At 37.5% G+C, this 20,910-nt stretch overlaps 4 protein-coding genes across 4 annotated transcripts; 1 reads left to right on the forward strand and 3 right to left on the reverse strand.

The window, feature by feature from the left end:
* Positions 1–4,991: 4,991 nt before the first annotated feature.
* LOC106419721 (elongation factor 1-alpha 1) lies at positions 4,992–7,204 on the reverse strand. The gene is made up of 3 exons (XM_013860538.3): positions 7,049–7,204; positions 6,123–6,586; positions 4,992–6,038 (listed from the first exon to the last, which is right to left on the reverse strand). The coding sequence occupies exons 2-3, from the start codon at positions 6,582–6,584 to the stop codon at positions 5,151–5,153; spliced, it is 1,350 nt and encodes a 449-aa protein (XP_013715992.1). The 5' UTR covers positions 6,585–6,586; positions 7,049–7,204; the 3' UTR covers positions 4,992–5,150.
* A 1,358-nt stretch (positions 7,205–8,562) lies between these two features.
* Positions 8,563–9,736, reverse strand: LOC106419677 (DNA-directed RNA polymerase III subunit RPC10-like). Its single transcript, XM_013860485.3, has 3 exons — positions 9,563–9,736; positions 9,378–9,468; positions 8,563–8,871 (listed from the first exon to the last, which is right to left on the reverse strand). The coding sequence occupies exons 1-3, from the start codon at positions 9,656–9,658 to the stop codon at positions 8,747–8,749; spliced, it is 312 nt and encodes a 103-aa protein (XP_013715939.1). The 5' UTR covers positions 9,659–9,736; the 3' UTR covers positions 8,563–8,746.
* Positions 9,737–11,772: 2,036 nt separating this feature from the next.
* Positions 11,773–15,982, reverse strand: LOC106419694 (thiol protease aleurain-like). Its single transcript, XM_048765004.1, has 9 exons — positions 15,570–15,982; positions 15,354–15,475; positions 14,751–14,863; positions 14,577–14,650; positions 14,223–14,426; positions 14,158–14,182; positions 13,936–14,067; positions 13,712–13,847; positions 11,773–13,574 (listed from the first exon to the last, which is right to left on the reverse strand). The coding sequence occupies exons 1-9, from the start codon at positions 15,728–15,730 to the stop codon at positions 13,537–13,539; spliced, it is 1,005 nt and encodes a 334-aa protein (XP_048620961.1). The 5' UTR covers positions 15,731–15,982; the 3' UTR covers positions 11,773–13,536.
* Positions 15,983–19,852: 3,870 nt separating this feature from the next.
* Positions 19,853–20,898, forward strand: LOC106419551 (adenylate kinase isoenzyme 6 homolog). The gene is made up of 2 exons (XM_013860359.3): positions 19,853–20,187; positions 20,279–20,898. The coding sequence occupies exons 1-2, from the start codon at positions 19,981–19,983 to the stop codon at positions 20,603–20,605; spliced, it is 534 nt and encodes a 177-aa protein (XP_013715813.1). The 5' UTR covers positions 19,853–19,980; the 3' UTR covers positions 20,606–20,898.
* Positions 20,899–20,910: the final 12 nt, after the last annotated feature.

Genomic DNA, 20,910 nt, shown 5'->3' on the forward strand with positions numbered 1-20,910 from the left:
TTCTTACAATCAAATACGTGAAACTTAGAAACTATATTTGGTATCAGAGCTTCTAGGAAACGATCGCACTAGCTATGGGAGATCTAGTTACTACGAAAGTTAAAGGAGGAGGTGGACCTACCACCATAAGCTGTCCCATGCTATCATCGACAAATTACACTGTCTGGTCAATACGGATTAAGGTGCTACTGAAGATACACAAGGTCTGGGACGTCATTGAGGTCGAATCTGATAATGGGGAAAAGAACGACATGGCCACTGCTCTACTGTTTCAGTCAATACCCGAGTCACTGATTCTCCAAGTAGGAGAGTTAGACACAGCCAAGAAAGTATGGGATGCGATTAAAGCAAGACATATGGGGGCAGATCGAGTTCGAGAAGCAAGACTACAAACTCTAATGGCTGAGTTCGACAGATTAAAGATGAAAGACAGTGATACAATCGATGACTTTGTGGGGAAGTTATCCGAAATATCATCGAAGTCAGCTGCTTTGGGAGAAGTTATTGAAGAAACAAAACTAGTAAAAAAGTTTCTGTCTAGTCTGCCACGACGCAAATATATACACATTGTGGCATCATTAGAACAGGTACTTGATCTCAAGACGACAAGCTTCGAAGACATTATCGGACGGTTAAAAACCTATGAGGAAAGAGTTGCAGAAGAGGAAGAAGAGACGCAGGATAAACTCATGTACGCAGCAAACTCTGAATCTCAACCGGCTTCAAATTCTTCAAACCGAGACTACAACAGTAACTATAGGGGTCGAGGACGAGGAGGCCGATTCTATAACAGAGGACGAGGCAGAGGAAGGTATAATGATCGATACCAAGACAACTTTGATATGGCAAAGATCATGTGTTTCAGGTGCGACAAGATGGGACATTTTGCTTCTGTATGTCCTGACCGTCTACTCAAACTACAAGAGGCAACAGAAACAAAGGACAAAGACGCTGACACAACGGAGGCTGAAGAACTGATGGTTCATGAGATCGTTTACCTAAACGAAAAGAAGGTAAACCCGCTGAACTTTGAGACAAGTTCAGACAACGACAGAGTGTGGTATCTAGACAATGGGGCGAGCAACCACATGACTGGAAATCGAAGGTACTTCAAGACACTTGATGAAACTATTACTGGTAAAGTAAGGTTCGGTGATGACTCTCGTATCGACATAAAGGGAAAGGGACCAATACTGTTTCACACAAAGGACGGAGGAAAGAAAATACTAACTGACGTTTACTACATACCGGACTTGAAGAGCAATATAATTAGTCTTGGTCAAGCCACAGAGTCCGGTTGCGACATCAGGATGAAAGATGAGTTTCTTACGCTGCGAGACAAAGACGGAAAACTGATAGTCAAAGCTCAACGGTCTAGAAATCGTCTATACAAAGTCACCATTGAAAGCAACCAACAGTGCCTTCAGGTATCAGTTGGTAGCGACTCTGCAAGATGGCACGCGCGTTTGGGTCACATAGGGAGAGAAGCAATGCGAGTGATGATGAAAAAAGAGCTAGTATACGGACTACCAAAGCTCGTGATCGAGAAAGAGACATGTTCTTCTTGCTTACTTGGGAAGCAAGCAAGACAAGCCTTCCCACAAGCTACTACGTATCGAGCTGAGAAGACACTAGGTCTCATACATGGAGACCTTTGCGGACCCATCACGCCACCAACACCATCACAGAAGAGGTACATTTTTGTTCTCATAGATGATCACTCTAGATACATGTGGACTATCTTGTTAAAAGAGAAGGGAGAAGCCTTCGACAAATTCAAGAAATTCAGAGCCATTGTTGAGCAAGAAACCGGGGCTGTTATCAAAACACTCAGGACAGACAGAGGAGGTGAATTTGTATCAAACGAATTCAGAGAATTTTGTGAGTCAAAAGGGATAACAAGACATCTAACAGCTCCCTATACTCCCCAACAGAATGGGGTAGTAGAAAGACGAAACAGAACGTTACTTGACATGACCAGAAGTATCTTGAGACACACAGAGCTACCAAACTACCTTTGGGGCGAAGCGGTAAGACACGCTACTTACCTAATAAACAGAGCTGCAACTCGTGTCATTAAGGCAAAGACGCCATATGAGCTGTTCAAAGGACGAAAGCCGAACATAGAACATCTGCGCGTTTTTGGATGTATTGGATTTGCCAAGATAGAGTCGCAGCATCTCAGGAAACTAGACAACAGATCCCGAATGCTGGTTCACCTAGGGACAGAGCCAGGATCGAAAGCTTACAGGCTACTTGATCCAACAAATAAGAAGGTGGTGGTGAGTAGGGACGTGATATTTGACGAAACTAGAAGTTGGGATTGGAAGACAGGTAACAAGGATGAAGGAACAGGAACATTCCGCATCGCTATTGGTCAGTATGGGAATCATGGCGTAGATGAAACTGATACACCTAAGGATATTGAAGAAACTGTAACTGAACCTCCAGATAGTGGTACACTGGGCCAAGAAGAAGAAGTACTTGATGAGGTCGAACCAGAGCTGAGGAGATCGCAAAGAGAACGTCGAGCACCAAGCTACTTGGACGACTACATTTTATTGGCTGAGATAGAAGGAGAGCGTCTATTACTAAGTTTAAACGATGAACCGTGGAGTTATGATGAAGCTAAAGAAAAGAAAGTATGGAGAGATGCATGTGAAGATGAAATCAAGTCCATTGTTAAGAACAAAACATGGGAGTTAGCTGAGCTTCCAATAGGGGCAAAACCAATCGGTCTTAAATGGATCTTTAAGGTTAAACGCAACTCAGATGGGAGCGTCAACAAGTTCAAAGCGAGGTTAGTAGCAAAAGGCTACATACAGAGACACGGCATTGACTTTGATGAAGTGTTTGCGCCTGTAGCACGCATTGAAACAGTCCGATTCCTACTTGCTCTTGCGGCATCTAGAGGATGGCAAGTACATCACCTAGACGTCAAAACCGCGTTCTTGCACGGAGACCTAAAAGAAGAAGTATATGTCTTACAGCCTGAAGGTTTTGAAGTCAAAGGGCAAGAGAGCAAGGTATACAAGCTAAGAAAGGCACTCTACGGTTTGCGACAGGCTCCAAGAGCATGGAATGAGAAGTTAAACAAGGTACTAGGAGATCTTAAGTTCGTGAAGTGTACAAAGGAGCCAGCAGTGTATCGACGCCAAGAGAAAGAGCACGTACTGCTCATAGCGGTCTATGTTGATGACCTCCTCGTGACTGGTTCGAGTATTGAGATGATTGACGAGTTTAAAAAGGGAATGTCTGAGAGGTTCGAGATGAGTGATTTGGGAACTTTAACCTATTATCTAGGGATCGAGGTTGATCAAAACGACGAAGGTATTACGTTAAAGCAAGAACGTTATGCCATGAAAATATTGGAGGAAGGTGGAATGCGTGACTGCAATGCTGTTCACATACCTATAGATCCGAGTTTAAAATTGTCTAAAGCACAAGATGAGCGAAGCGTGGATGAGAAGGAATATAGAAGGAGCATCGGATGTCTTAGATATTTGTTGCATACTCGACCTGATCTATCGTTCGCGGTAGGAGTCATGAGCCGATATATGCAGCATCCAAAGACCTCTCATGCCGCAGCAATAAAACAGATACTGAGATACTTGCAAGGCACGCTTAGCTTCGGACTAGTGTTCAGACGTGCAGCAGAAACAAAGTTGATAGGTTACAGTGATGCAAGTCATAATGTAGATGAAGACGATGGCCGAAGCACCACAGGGCACGTTTTCTATTTCGGAGAATCACCTATAACCTGGTGTTCTCAGAAACAAGAAACAGTTGCTCTCTCGTCTTGTGAAGCAGAGTTTATGGCAGCGACTGAGGCGGCCAAGCAGGCTATCTGGTTGCAAGAACTGCTTGCTGAGATCGTAGGAAAGGAAAGCGAGAAAGTGGTGGTTCTGATTGACAATAAGTCTGCAATAGCTTTGACGAAAAACCCGGTGTTCCATGGGCGTAGCAAACATATACATCGGCGCTATCATTTCATTCGTGAGTGTGTTGATAGCAGTCTGATCGAGGTCCATCATGTACCAGGAAGTAAACAACGCGCTGACATTCTAACGAAAGGACTTGCAAGAATTCGATACAAGGAAATGAGACAGATGATTGGAGTTGAAGATTTGTCTAAAGGAGACTTCAAGCTTAAGAGGGAGATTGTTGGGATAAGCTTGAAATAGCTTGGAAATCAAGCTATCCTAATCCTATATTGTTTGTGTTTATCTATAAGGATTAGGAAAATATAAAACCTATTGAGTTTAGGAGTTATCTATTGATATATAAGGAGTTGCAGACTTGTTGCAACACTTAAGCGTTTTGGTGACTGTTTGAGTTGACTTGAGTTTTGAGGAATTTTCTCAAGTGATTAATAAGAGAGCAAGTTCTTGTTAATTGTGTTCTTACAATCAAATACGTGAAACTTAGAAACTATATCCAGAAGCCATGGTGGAGAAGAAATGGGTGTGGAGAGATTCCATGAGCTATGGCTTCAAGAGATGGCAGAGAGTGAGGATTTTAGAGATCTAGTTGCTTTACTAGAAGATCTAGGGTCATGGAGCTTTTCTTCTTACACAGCTAAAGCTCCTTAGTGTTTGAAGAAACCCATAACAACTCTTTTAGATCTCATTGAGTTATGTATGCTTCTTGTAAAACTGCAGATCAAAAATCTTTAAAACATTCCTGGTTGTTTTCAGTGTTGTTGACACGTCTACTCTGTCGCTGGTGTGATGTTCTGCTGCCTCTTTTGGCCTTATCCTATTATTATTTTGGAATTTTGTTCTGTGATTCTTTGGTCGACGTCATGATCCATTAACTCTAATCTTTAAGATCAGAAAGTATTTGTTTGGTAATATCTGCTATTACTCTTGTTCGCTTGTATAAAGAACACTTAACATCTATCAGCATTGAGTAATTTCAAACAATCCGTCATCAATTCAGATCTTAAACAAAAGAAAAGCAACTTAACGTACACTCGAGAGCATAAAGCATTTAGGCAAAATTATCCAGAAGCTGCATAATTGAAAACCACAATAGTCTCAGAGATCCAAAAACAAGGTAGAAAAAAGTCGCAGAAAATAAGGAAAAGGCTCAAACGCCATCAAAGTTTTTGTAATGCAAAGAAAAACCAAAGACTGAGAGGTCACTCATCATTTGGCTCCCTTCTTGACTGCAGCCTTGGTGACCTTAGCACCGGTTGGGTCCTTCTTGTCAACGCTCTTGATAACACCAACAGCCACCGTCTGCCTCATGTCCCTAACAGCGAAACGACCCAATGGTGGGTACTCAGAGAAAGTCTCAACAACCATGGGCTTGGTTGGAGTCATCTTAACCATACCAGCATCACCATTCTTCAAGAACTTGGGCTCCTTCTCAATCTCCTTTCCAGATCGCCTGTCAATCTTGGTGAGGATCTCAGAGAACTTGACTGCAATGTGGGATGTGTGACAATCAAGAACCGGGGCGTATCCGTTACCGATCTGACCAGGGTGGTTCATGATGATGACCTGGGAGGTGAAGTTGGCAGCACCCTTGGCAGGGTCATCCTTGGAGTTGGATGCAACATACCCTCTCTTAAGATCCTTGACAGCAACATTCTTAACATTGAACCCAACGTTGTCACCTGGAAGCGCCTCCACAAGAGACTCGTGGTGCATCTCAACGGACTTAACCTCAGTGGTCAACCCTGAAGGAGCGAAGGTCACAACCATACCGGGCTTGAGCATACCGGTCTCAACACGTCCCACTGGCACCGTTCCAATACCACCGATCTTGTAGACATCCTGAAGTGGGAGACGGAGGGGCTTGTCTGAGGGCCTCTTTGGCTCGTTGATCTGGTCAAGAGCCTCAAGGAGAGTTGGTCCCTTGTACCAGTCAAGGTTGGTGGACCTCTCAATCATGTTGTCACCCTCGAACCCAGAGATTGGAACGAATGGGATTTTGTCAGGGTTGTACCCAACCTTCTTCAAGTAGGAAGACACCTCCTTGATGATCTCATCGTACCTAGCCTTGGAGTACTTAGGGGTAGTAGCATCCATCTGAATCAACAAAACTTTGTGTTAGTTAAACCAAACTGAATAAGCAATCACAATAAGAAAATCAACAATGTACAGTGACTTCACCTTGTTACAGCAGCAAATCATCTGCTTGACACCAAGGGTGAAAGCAAGAAGAGCATGCTCACGGGTCTGACCATCCTTGGAGATACCAGCCTCGAAACCACCAGTGGTAGAGTCAATGATCAAAACAGCACAATCAGCCTGGGAGGTACCAGTAATCATGTTCTTGATGAAATCACGATGTCCAGGAGCGTCAATGACCGTGCAGTAGTACTTGGTGGTCTCGAACTTCCAGAGAGCGATATCAATGGTGATACCACGCTCACGCTCGGCCTTAAGTTTGTCCAAGACCCAGGCGTACTTGAAGGACCTCTTGTTCATCTCAGCAGCCTCCTTCTCGAACCTCTCGATGACACGCTTGTCAATACCACCGAGCTTGTAGATCAAGTGACCAGTGGTGGTCGATTTTCCAGAGTCGACATGGCCGATGACCACAATGTTGATGTGAAACTTCTCTTTACCCATAGCTGCAACTCGATTATAACAAATCAAACCATTACAAGAGAAAAACAAATCTCAAACTGATACAAATCAGTATAAGCTATCAACGATATAATATAACTACGAAATCGAAGATCTAACTCAAAAATCTCAAATCAGCGTGATACGCATCAGAACGAACAACAATAGAAACAGATCGCGATGATTATAACTCGTAACAATAAAATAAGCTAATTACAACATCAGAGTTTTCAAAATCCAGAGGACGAACAGTAAACAAGACGATTCTCTAACAGATCGGTGAAGAATCAGATCTTAAACACGAGAATCTATACAGTATAACATAATAGAGCAAGCGATGAATCACAGTCTAAGTAAGTAGAAATCTAGATAACGAAAGCATAAACGATAATACAGAAACAGAATCAAGAATCATATGAAGACGATGATGATAAACATTAAGGAGCGAGAGAGAGAGCTTTTCTCACCTGCGAGTTAGAATGTGAGAGATGCGGCTACGAAACTGATGAGTGAGACAAGTAAATGAGGACGCACCCTAAGTCATTGTAATTTATAGCTGCGAGCTCTAGGGCTTTCGCATTTGCTTTGTGGTCATAGTATTACTAATTTGCCCTTTGTATTTTAGCTTTCTGTTGGCAAAATGTATATTATAAAATACTAGGGGCATAGCCTCTGCGCCGGATACGTTGTTGATGAGTTGTGTAGTGTTGTATAGTGTTGTATACGGGATGTTGTCTTTTTTTTAAAAAAAAAATTGTTTTTCCGTGTTGTCTATAGTGATAATGAATGGAATATTGGAAATCACACAACTTGATTAGGGTAATATAAGAATGACAGACGAATTCATATGCGTTGATATTTTCTTATCTTATCTTCGTAATGATTTGATGGAGATTAATTAGTGGTTTTATGTTCAAAACCTGAGGTTTAAAGGATTCGTTAGTGTTTACTTAGGTAGTTTTTAGTATATAAATCAAATAATATAAGGAAAAAGGTATAAAAATTCGGATTTAAAAATTTAACAATTTATACGAACAATAAATTAAATTATATTTTTTATTTTACCCAAAATTAGTTTAAAAAATATATAATTGTATTATACTGTTTTTGTTAAATTAATAACTCTATAAATTTATAAAATTATAGTTACAAAATTATTTATTTTTATAGTTTTTAGTGGACTTTGTTGAAAATGATTTGTAGTGGACAAAAAAATCTTAAATAGGTTGACCAAATTTGTTATATTTCTTCTGAATTATATATTTATAGGTTGTTGACCAAAAAAAAATTTATAGGTTAATGGTTATTCAGAATGAGACAAGCAGATGTTGGTATCTCTTTTGGGGGCTCGTTTTTTGTAGTGGTTCATCTGATTTTGGTTATGATCGCTTGAGATTTTGACGTAAAGAGTATATAAGAAATCAAGAGAGATGGGAGACTATGAGTTGAATGAAAAAAAAAGCATATTAAGAAGACAATAAACAACTATAAAGACTAAGTGGTAAACCAAAATAGAAAAGACTATTGTTTCAAACTTTAAAAAAAAAAACATGTCATGCATAAGTTTGCAGAAACTCTAAAACTGACGACAACTAACAATTAACAGACCGGCAAACACTCAGCATGAATCACTTCAGTCTTGATGAGGAAAACTGAAGGATATAGCACGAGTTTCCAAGGATGGTTACTTGCCCCCAAGAGATGGGAACTGAGCAGTATCTCCAATGGCAGGCGCAACTTCACGACAGTAAGTCAGTAACCATCAAATCCACCACCAGAAGCACCTCCCCGGTCACGACCACCACGTCCCCTTCCACGACCTCCTCCTCAGTATCTCTTAAAACTCGTTTATGCTCACAGCCTGAAACCACAAAACACATCCATAAGCAAACTTATTGACTTCTACAAACTCTTTCATTCAGACAACAATGTAAACCTTCTTAGCCTTCTCTGCGTTTGTCCTTATCAGAACCGTGGGAGATACATCAAAAGCAAGGTTAAATCACACAGAAACATTCCTAAACAAAACAAAGGCATATAACTCTGAAAGCTATCGAAAATTGATAATATTACGACAACAAACAAAAAAAAACTCAAAAGAGCAAAATTAATGTTTAGATAGATTGGCTTTCTTTTATTGTGGATGGAGGAAAAATATAAAGAGATCATTCTTCGCGCCAAGTTTGCTCGCATTTGACGCATCTATAAAATCTCGATTCTGGCTCATCCGCTGAACGAATCTGCATTGTTTTGAAGTATGCCTTGTCGTGTCCGCATCTTGGACAAGGTGCTGACAAACAAACACACAAAGAATCCAATAAATAAATACTCCCTCTGTTTTGTATTGTAAGTAGTTTTAGTTAAAAGCACTAATATTAAGAAATTGTTGCTTTTGTAAAAAAATATTATTTAATCTTAAATTCAACCTATTATAAAAAAAACTAGCATTATTTAATTGGTTACACAATATTCAATAAAGAGAAAATGTTCATTGAAATATGAAAACTACTTATATTGTGAAACAAACATTTTTTGTTAAAACTACTTACAATATAAAACAGAAGGAGTAGTTATAATCAAAGAAGATCGAAGATGAAAAATAAATGAGATTCATCCTGTATAACCAGCAAAACAATTGAGAAAAACGCTTTCATAACTAAGTCATCAATGATGTACTTTTGACTCACTAATTCAAGTGTTCTACCAATTTTTATTGATTTGCTTTTTCTATCATCAACCAATCAACGATACATTAAGAATACTAACAGATCATTAACCAAAAAGCGAAAAGAATACCTTCAGTTTCAGGTCCTTTTGGTATATCATCTTTCTTCACAACTGGGTCAATGGATTTCTTAACCAGCAATTGCTTCTTCTTTATCTCAACCTGTTCAAAAAAGCACCCAGAGAGAGATAAACGACCTTTACCTCTCAAACAAAGGAGTGGTTTTTTATTAGTTTAAGTAAGAATTAAGAAAAACCTGTCTTTCTATGCGGGCGATGTAAGGACATGTCGAGCAGAAGAACTGTGATTGACCGTAACGCAGCAAGTTCCCACATGTTGGACAGAACTCCATCTCGATCAATCTCTGAAACAAGAAGTCTATTTTTTTAATCCAACAAAGATAAGGACAACATTAGGTGTCTTGCCCTAGGACCCAATAGGAAGATGACGCAAAACATATTTATTTTATGGCCAATTTCCCTAATATATCAATACACCGTTTGTCATTCCTATAATATTGCTATACTACCCTTTCATTCCACCGGTGAAACCTGCAAAAGAAAGTAGTCTTAATTAATAATTAGTGATTGTAAAAAGAAAAAATATGGCCTTGGTTATTCTCATATATCTAACAAAGTAAATTTTCATTGATAAAATATAGAAAGGTTAATAGATTCATTTTCAGATTTGAACGACAAAGATACCATTGACTACATTTTTAGAGAAGTTTTGTGGAAGAGAAGACCATTTTCGAAGGTTTGGTAGGTGACAGAAAGTGTTATATATAAATGGAATAGTGAAGATGATATGGAATAAAATTTAGATGATACGAACACAATTTAATAGGTTTCAAAAAAAAAATCACATAACAGAGATAATAATTGACTCTGTTGGGCCATTTATTGAGATACATGTGATTAATGTGAATTTGCGTTTATGTAGAGGTGGATAAAAAGAAAATCACCAGTGGCTTTCTCGCATTTAATATTCAAAAATTAAATAATATTAACTTTAAATATCATGAAAATTATATTAAATATTTGTAAACAATAATTGTTTAGTATAAATAAACTTAGTCTGAAAAAATAACAAATGATGATAATAAGCCGTTGCTTAGCCCGCTAATCTTATATTATATCCTCATACATAACAAAACAAATAAAAGGGAGATTGTGGTTTTGATGTCTTGACCATATGCATAAAATGAGATAAAGATGGATTGATTGAATTTATAACCAAAAAAAAAAGAACTCCCGTATACGCATGAGATGTAAAGCGAGTTTGATAATTTATTTTACACTTAATTATTTGGATGTGTTGGAACTCGTTTTTGACGAAATGGTTTAAGACTATTTTTCGGTAAATTTCCGAACGAAGACATTTGTCAGAATAACCGAATGTTAGGCACTACGAAGTAGTAGTGTAGATACATGTCAAAATTGGAATTGGTTTAAATGAAAAATGGAGATCCAAAGTGAATGTTTTACAAAGCTGGTAAAACTTTAAATTAGCTAAATATGAAAAATTAGCAATTGTTTCACTTTGAAATATTTGGGTTGAATTTAGATTAAATTTGTTAATTGGATTAAGTCCATTAACTTATTAATCTTATTCACAATAACATTTTATGTTTTTACAATATAAAATATGAACCCATTATATAGTATTTTGTTGCAATTGATTTGGTCAATCAAACAAAATGAACTTTGAAAAGTAACGTGTTATCATTACTCAGGGGAATCATTTCACCATAATGATAATTCAAACGTTATTGAATACTCCATAATGGTCACAATGTACGTTTTACTCTTTGAGAGTTATAAAACAACACTTGTGCTCTCATTTAGAAAGATGGATTCATACGTTCAACAACAACAAAAAAATTCTTCCACTTGAATAATTTATTTTTTAGTTTTTGAGTATGAGAGTACATCACAGAAATATGGTCGATAGATTCTGTTTTTCGGTGATGGTAAACAGAAGCAATGCTGCAGTTGTATCCTCGGAATCTGAGCGCCATGAAACTCTCACACTACGGGGCGTTTAAAAATTTAAGGAAAGAGATTAATTATCTCGACTCTGTAATTCTTCTTTATTCTTTTATTTCAGTATTATAATTTTAATTTATGTTCTTATTATTCTTTACAAATATCAGTTGTCATATAGTAGTAAAATAAGTTTCTTACCGGATGTGTATTGAAGTTTTTAATGTTATACATAAAATTGACTGTACACTTAATTGCCACATGATTCACGTTACCAGCATAATTGCACGTGACGAGCTGACATAAAACGAAATATTCATTTTCCCGCAGAAACAACCTACACGAATTTTCTGTCATGATATTTAAAAAAAAAAAATGGCAATGAACAACGTTGAATCGTTGATGTTAGTCAAAGCCATAACTTTTTTTGGTGTAAATGTTAAATTTTATACCAAATTTTCTTTGTGACAGAAGTTACACAGAACACAAGTAGCGGAAAAAAAATATAAATCTAAAGCAACACAAGAGAGAAAGAAAAAGCAAACCCAACTGAACAACAGACATAACCATATTAACAAAAGGTTTTATGGCTTGGAAGGAGCCAAAACTTGATACAGGAAGCATTGCCACATGAGAAGGAAGCCTTTGATAATCCATAAGACCACGCTTTGGTAGAAATTGGCTTGCCCGCAGCGCTACTCCAAATGATTGACTTCCATCCACACGCAGCTTTGCCATCCTAGTCGCTGCAACTCAAGCCTCACACAACCACCGGTAAAGGAGGACCCAAGCCCCTAGAGCTTCAGTCATCGAACCGCCCCAAAAAACCTTTAGAGCGCCTTCTGGGATGCCGATGAACAATTAAAATCTACACTTATTAGACTCGTCTTCGGAAATAATTGCGAGCCATAGCAGAAAACCGGGCGTGGTGAGGACCACATCCTGATGACGTTCATCCTTCCTACAAACGAACCGAAGATCGGCCCACCAAAGCGATCCAAGCGAATCACAGAGGTGCTGGGAAAACCAATCCTCACACGAGTCTCCCACGGAGAGACATCACTCCAATGACCCAAAGGAGGTCTGAACTAACCGCCTCGTGCCACAACTGAGAACCAGAGGCAGCTCCGCAATGCCTCATCAACACAACAACACGGAGGGAGATCGAACCATTACCTGATGAGCCGGAGAGATAGAAACACCACGCCACACAACGACGCAGACGACATCAAGAGCGGCGACAAACTGAGAGGAGAGAGATGGAGCAACAAGCAACAAAGTCCACGGCAATGTCATAGACGACCCACCATGAAACAGAGTACGATTGTTGCACGCGAGCAACACAGCAGCTACGGCATCCACACGAAAGCCTTCACCGCCACGGTCGCGCACCGGAGAGGACTCTAGACCCAAATTTGTCCGGAGAAAACGGCTGGCTCAACGAACTCGACACCAAGCAAGTGAGCCAACACGCCGTCGGACTGGACCTCCATGAACCCGGAGTAAGACACCAAACCACCGGATCTGAAGAGAGGACCGGCCCCGCTCAGCCACGCGCCCTCACTGCTGTAGAGGAGTAGATCTGGCGAAGGGGAAAACTGTGACCTAACCCTCTACACAACCCTAAACTCCGACTTCTCACTGAATCCAGTCAATCCAACCTCGTCGTAACACCATCCTCTGTCAAGACTCGTCGGATCTACACAGATCGACGGAGCGGCTAGACTTCATCGAACAGAGCCACAAACATATCGGCTAGATATGTGAACCGGCGGAGAAGCAATACATAAAACAACAAACGGACGCTTCCGACGGTGGAGCCGCCGGAGCAAACTGTCGGAGATAAAAGCTTGACCTTCTTTTTTTTTTTTTTTTGAGAGAGTTTCGTTTAGAGGAGAGATAGTTTCCTCTTTTTGTTTCTCGCTGGCATAATCAAAAAGCCATAACTTTGTAAGCTATTATTGTCTTTCGATCAAGAAAGAAGATATTTAGGTCTAAGTAATATGTTGTTCGATTAAACACGCATGCATATATTATCAAGTATTATATATATATATATATATATATTATTATTATTATTATCAAGTTTTGTCATATATATAGTTTTTGATTTAGAAAAAATAAGTTATTGCTTTATTCGGTACATATAAAGAGACCATAAGTTACAACAAACATAAACACTCCAAGGTGCCAACTTTCAAGAAATCCAATAAATATGCGAATGCATCATGCATTTATATGCTGATCACCACAGAATGGGGTACGCTGCATATGCCGCAACACCTGAATTTCAACAACGAATCAACACAAAGTGAGAATCTGAGAATCTGTATCTCTTGCCATTTTATTTTGTAGACTATATCCAAAATAAGGTATATGTATACGATTATAGATCTTAAATTCCATGATAAATGACTTACCACACATGTTCTTCCCCATCTCCACCTTGATGTAACCTTTCTCGCCCCAATCCGCTCCCCACGAGTTCTGTATAAGCCAATATGGGACACCGTCTTCAACTCCATAGCCAACCACCAACATGAAATGGTTCAAGTCCTGACCGCCACATTTAAAAAACGAATTACACACTAACTATATGATAGGTTAATGATTCTACTTGCAACGAAGTGTAATAAAGTCTCACCTCTGTAGTATCTCCACACTCATCACTAGTGTAGACTCCTTCCTCGTAAAAAGCGAATGAGTTTGTAACGTGAAATCCTACGGTGACTGGCCCGATGGATGCGACCCATTGCTTCAGTTTATTTTCGTCAAACTGTTGTTTATCCAATCATCATTAATTACAGGTTACCTGAAAGTATATTTTATAGGCGGGTGAAAACCAAAATCCGTAAAAGACGCTTACCGAAACGCCTACGCCTACGCCATAGCTCTTGATTAATTTACCGACCAGTAAAGGCTCATATCTGCATTTTCCCTGTGTACCTCTGTAAGGGTAAGCTGCTTGATAGTTGACTTAATTTGCGCTCTACGTTGTACTGAAAGGCGTTGGCAGCAGCCCCGCCATCGCATCCAGTGTTAGTTGTAGAACAATCCAGAAGCTGTTGCTCAGACAAGGAAATTCGGCCGAGTGGATATTTCTTTCGGTAAGCGGCCTCAACAGCTCCAACTGAGCTGCTTACCAAAATCGACCAATATATGACAATTGACAAACAACCTTGACTTTTAATCTTACATCAAGAGATGGTACAATTTTTATTTACTTTTTACATCAAGAGTTGCTACAAAAATTTAAGGAGATAAATATTCTAATCACTAGTTTACCTGATTGCCCACCCAGCTTCACATTGTCCCTGATCTCTAACCGGGCTAACTATACCAGCTTTTGTCCAGTCTTTCTGCGGTTACACAATTGAAAGACCAAACAAATCAAATCAAATATAAAAAGGGCTAAACATGTTTTCTCAAAAATGAAAAACAGGACGGATGGTTCATTACAGCACTAGGAATTGTGGTTGTGTCTGTGACATTGTGTCTGCCCTTGAAAATGCCGAAGCGAGAACAATCAAACTTGTTCCTTAGAAACTCTTGGTTGGTCAAATCAGCAAATTCTGTTCGGATCAAGAGACAATAAGATGGGCCAATCCTTATCCATTAAACCAAACAAGGATCACGTAAAAGACACACACAAAGAACAAGAACTTGATATTAGCAATGGGTTATATACAGCTATAATATTATATTTAATTAGTCAATTGATTTTTTATTTACTTAGTTTGGAAGGCTTATCACCAACGAAATATGAATCAACTTGATATTCATTTGGTTTACATGATATAACTAAAATCAAACCAGATTATTGATGTTGGTTGGTTTAGACTGATTTGGTTCAGTTTTATCAAATTGTACATTTTATTTTATTTTTAATATTTTAATACAGTTAGTTAGTTATATTTGACTATATTACGGTATCATTACCAATGAATTTTCAAGGAACCGCACCCATCAATTTATTTGGCTCATAGACTTCTTTCAAACCTCACCATAATAATCCATCAAGAGACTGGAATTACAACTTCATGATAAGAACGATAAACTTACTATTGACACCGAGTTTGAATGGTAAGCCTTTCTTGTTGGTGGATCCGATTAAATCAAGATTCTCCTGGAACACCGAGAAACGGTGTTTTATCTCCTCCTTGTTTTGATACTTTTTCCCATACCTTTTCATCACGAAAATAACGAATCAGTTTGTTTATCATAGAGAGGGACTCAAAGTCAATGGTGAATGCACCACTGGTAAAAGATGGTACTTACTTTTGAGTGAAGCGAGCGAAGGAGAGAACGTCGTCCGATTGGCCTAAGATCTTGGCAAACAAGTCCTCTAGCTTCTTTAGAGCGTCGGAGATCGGAGTGGACTCATGGGATCCGATGAGAAGCACCAGAACCACCAATGATAGGATTGCTCTCATAGACATGTTTCTCTTGTACTCACTCACGTTCTTGTTTTTTTTCTTTCTCTGCTACAGTGTTTAAGCTGAAGCGATCGTGAGAAGTGATCTTAATATGATATGACCTTTTTATACCCAAAAAGTTTGTAATAACTTTTATTATAAACTTCTTTTTGTAATTTATTCTTATTTATTAGCATAGTAAGAAATAGTTTAGGGCAAATCTCCAAAATAGCACATTTCTAAGTTTATATCACAAAAATAGCACTCAAAAACTAAAATGACCAAAATAGCATTTTATCTTTTGAAAAATTTAAATTTTTTTATTTTTCAAAATTTGAAATCTTATTCCCAAAACCTCACTTCTCAACTCTAAACCCTAAAACCTAAACTCTAAACCCTAAACCCTAAATTCTAAACCCTAAACCCCACCCCTTAAGTGCTATTTTTGTGACTTTTGGCCTTGAGTGCTAGTTTGGGAACAAAAAATTGATTTAGTGCTATTTTGGTCTTTTTCTCAATAGTTTATCTTTATTTTATATTTGGTCAAAAGTTTATATTTATTCGTTAAGTCAACGAACCCATGCAACCACGTTGTATAAGGAACCGAGAGGGGAACCAAATCAGACCGAATATCTGTTAAACGTGGTTCATAATTAGTCTGGACGTTTTTAATAAGTGTATTATATAAAATAAAACATGACGATCATAAAATTAAACGTGATCAATTGTGTTATATGTTTTCAAAGTCTATAATAATAATAAAGTACAACTAAATCATTTGAAAATAAGTTACTGGAGCATCTTCCTAAGACCATGATTAACTCGGAGTTCTTAGAGTGATGTTCTTAGCGGAAGTTAAAAAACAGTTTTTTAATTTCCGTTAAAAACTCCATCATAAGAATCCCAGTTTAATCATGTTTAAAGGCTTCTCATGGGCCGTGCTCTCATTCCTGCTTGAAATGCTCGAACCATGTGTAAGTGATTAGCTTTCAATATCCTAATCTCTTATCTCAATATATTCCTCACTCTTCCGTAAGATTTAATTATATTCACAATCATTATCTACTACTATCTACTGTAGTGAGCTTCTTTTTTTTTTGAAATATCCTAAGATAGTACTAAATTTTTTTTGGTCATAGATATAGATCTAAGGATCAAAATGACCAAATTATTTCATTAAAAAGGTAAATATATATTTATACCTTTAGGGTTAACTAATTCAAACTTTAAAGTTTAGAGTTAAAGGGTGGAGATTTGGGATTGAGATTTAAATTTTATAAAATAAAAAATAAATATTAAAAATTTTAAAAATAGTTTTAAAAAGTATTTTCGAATTACAAAAAAAAAATTGATAAGATAAAAAAAAATTTCAACAAAAAAAAATTATAAAAAAATTCGAATTTGAAAACATATAATCTAAGACTATAAAAGAAAAATTATTTTTAACTTTTTTATATATATAGTATTATAATTTTTTTACCTATTAAATAAAATATTTTCGTCATTTTTGTCTTTGGAGTCTATTTTTGTGACAAAAACTTGAAAATAATTTATTTAAAAAAATTGTCTTTTTTTTTGCAGCTGCTTGTTCCTTTTTTCTTACTCTTATTGCCAGGAATGCAAATAATTTGGAACCTATACTATTAATCATTTAATTAATATTTTAGCAAACATAACTTAGTCAGCTGTATATGTAATTTGTTTTTGATAAGTATGTGAATTTGCAACAGAAAATGTAGTTAATTTGTACAATGACAAAAAGGTTTTTTGATAAGTACGACTACTAAAAGGTGGATGAGGTCAGACAGCTGTATATGTATTAAAAATCTATATTGATCAGTTCTCAAAAAAAAAAATTATATTGACAGGTGTAACATTTTTATTTTTGTTTGACAAAAGGGTTTAGGTGTAACCGTGTAAGTAACATGCATGCATATATATTATAAAGTTTCACGTTTTTCGGTACAAATAACAGACCATACAACAGGCATAAACACAACGATGTGCACTCCCAAGTGCCAACTATCAAGTAATGTTAATCCGATAAACATGCGGCGAACATCATGCATTCATATGCTGTTCATCTCAGGTCAGAACCGGGGTACGTTGCACGTGTCGCAAAACCTGTAATTCAACAACGAATGAACAAAAGATAGAGCATCTATTCTGAGGATATGTCTTTTTAAATCTTTCTTTGACATGCTATATCCAAAATAAAATTTATATAAATAGATTTAGCTTAACTGATAATGGTTTTATGCAGGGCCGTCCGGATCTGCGATTTTAGCGACCATAAACTAAGAACTTTAGTAAAATAATTTTCTTTCATAATTTGGGAACCCATTTTTATATATAGAACCTTCAAAAAAATTGAAAATCAAGGTAAATGTTTTACTGAGTTATGTCCAGATCCCACACTTTGGCTTTATGGTTTCACGAAAAAAACATAACTTATTCAGCTGTATATGTAATACAAATTGACTTACGATCAAGAACAAAGATATTTCATTCCAAATCATTTATGTTGATAGATTTAACATGTATTCATATATTATTAACTTTGTCATCTATAGTTTTTGCTTTATTCGGTACATATAAACAGACAATATGTTATTTGGTCAAAAAAAAAACAGACAATATGTTACAACAACCATAAACACGCTGTGAACTCCCAACTGTGCCAACTTTTATTTAATTATAATCCAATATGTATGCGAACATCATGCATTCATATGCTACTGATCATCTCACGCCACAACCGGGTAGGCTGCAAGTGTCGCGACACCTACAATTCAATAACGATCAACAAAAAGTAGAGCATCTGAGAATCTCTCTCTCTCTAGATCTTTCTTTTACAGGTTATATCCAAAATAAGGTATATATAGGCTTTACTGATAATGGTTTTATGAAAAAGAACTTACCACACATGTTCTTTCCCATCTCGACCTTGAAGTAACCCTTTTCGCCCCAATCCTCTCCCCATGAGTTCTTTATAAGCCAATATGGGACACCATTTTCAATTCCATAACCAACCGCCAAAGCAAAATGCCTCAGGTCCTAAATGGCACATTAAAAACGAAAGAGTAATCTCATCCATATCATTTTTTTTTATCGAACTCTCATCCATATCATCTAAGCAAAGTTCCAAAAATGTAATAAAATATATGTGTACAGTAAGTAAATAGTTTGGGATGGGTATCCCAAAGTTAAATATAATACTTATACACGTACATTTATATTTGAATTGAAAACTTTATGGTGATATAACACGTACATTTATATTTGAATTGAAAACTTTATGGTGAGAACCACAAAGGGTTTAATATATATGGTGGCTTTACCTAAGATTAGGGTTAGAGTTTTCACGTTGTAATTCTCAGAGAGAAACACAAAGGGTTTTGGAGTTTCATAGCTGAGTGAATTGGCAGACTTGATCAACAAGTGTTGAGTCAAGCAAGTTGGGTATGTTAGAAATCGATCCGTGTCGAGTTGTGTAATTCGGATCAAACAAGTCTGTAAGAGATTGTGTAAAAGATTTCTAATAAAAAATACACGAGTTCTTGGAATTGCTCTGATACCAATTATAAAATCGAGATATAGCGAAAACACAAGGCACAAAGTAATTCCAAGATCACTTTAGGTGGATTATCGGTTGTTACCCTTGATGATATTCAAATAGGCAAAGGCAAACATGTTTCCGCATAAAACTTTTTATTTTAATGTAAATAATGGTAGCATAGTAAAAGGAGAGTTTGGGACATGACGTAAACATGTTTGTGATAGGTTTGGACTCCTGCGGAAGCCTAAATTTCCATTGTTTGACCAAGATGAATTATAATGCTTTCATTTAGGAAACATGCATGCATGGAGCCGTCGTATTACTCGTAGATACTAGTCTCCTATGGAATTAGTTGGGTATTGGCTCAGACAACACTGGATTACCAAAAGAATAATTATTTTATTTAACTTTGTGACACAAGAGTAACTAGAACCACTTCACTGTTCAAAACCTGTGAATTCAAAGTATTTCAAGTTCCAGCAGCAACGGAAAAGAGGATTTAAACCCAATTTAGTTTATAGCCCACGGATATTATTGGGCCTTAGCCCATAACTTCTTTAGTTTATATATGAAAAATAAAATCAAAGATGTTTTATTCCCTTTCTTTTGAAAAAGCTCCATCGTCAAATCGTTTCGACGGCGCCTCAGAGACTTATCCTTAAAACCCTAATCTTAATAAGCCGGCGAATCTGAACTTTCTTTCAAGACTAAAACAATGGCGGGAGCTAACAGTGGAACAAGGCGACAAAAGCCGAACATACTGATCACGGGAACTCCCGGCACCGGTAAATCGACGACTGCTTCTGCTCTGGCCGAAGCCACGAGCTTCAAGCATATCTGCGTCGGAGATCTCGTCAAAGACAAGAACTTGCACGACGGCTGGGACGATCAGTTCGAGTCCCACGTCATCAACGAAGACTTGGTGAGTGATTAATCGAATCGTGATGTAACTTTGGAATCTTTAGAGTCTTTTATTAGCTGTGTAATTGTTGTGTTTTGAATTTTGGTTTCAGGTGGTTGATGAGCTTGAAGATGTAATGGAAGGAGGAGGGAACATTGTGGACTACCACGGCTGTGACTTCTTCCCTGAGCGGTGGTTTGATCTTGTTGTGGTGCTTCAGACTGAGAACTCCATCTTGTATGACCGTTTAACGAGGAGGGGCTATTCGGGGACCAAGCTTAGTAACAACATTGAATGCGAGATCTTCCAAGTCATGCTTGAAGAAGCAAGTGATAGTTACGAAGAGGAGATTGTCACCGCGATGCAGAGTGACACCATCGAAGATATCAATGACAATGTGGCGAGCTTGACGGAATGGATTGAATCATGGAAGCCCTGAGTAATCAGTCATCTTATGAAGGATGCATATTTAGTGGTTCTAAAGTTTGGTTTTTAGTAGTTTTTTTTTTTTTTTTGTGTGGTATTATTATGCATTGATCTTTGTTGCAATTTAGTTTATAAGCACAGTTCAGCTGTTGCGTGACCAGCTTATGACGTATGTATTGTTTTCTCTCTTTTAACGTGACTACTCTGTTCTTGTTCTTTCATATCTGCTGTCTTTGAAGACTATGGTCTGAAACTTGTGAGATTTTTGTTGCATGTTTTATTAGTAATGAATTTTGATTGCTATTATATAATAACCTT

This window comes from Brassica napus, chromosome A3 (assembly GCF_020379485.1).
Source record: "Brassica napus cultivar Da-Ae chromosome A3, Da-Ae, whole genome shotgun sequence".
Lineage (NCBI taxonomy): Eukaryota > Viridiplantae > Streptophyta > Magnoliopsida > Brassicales > Brassicaceae > Brassica > Brassica napus.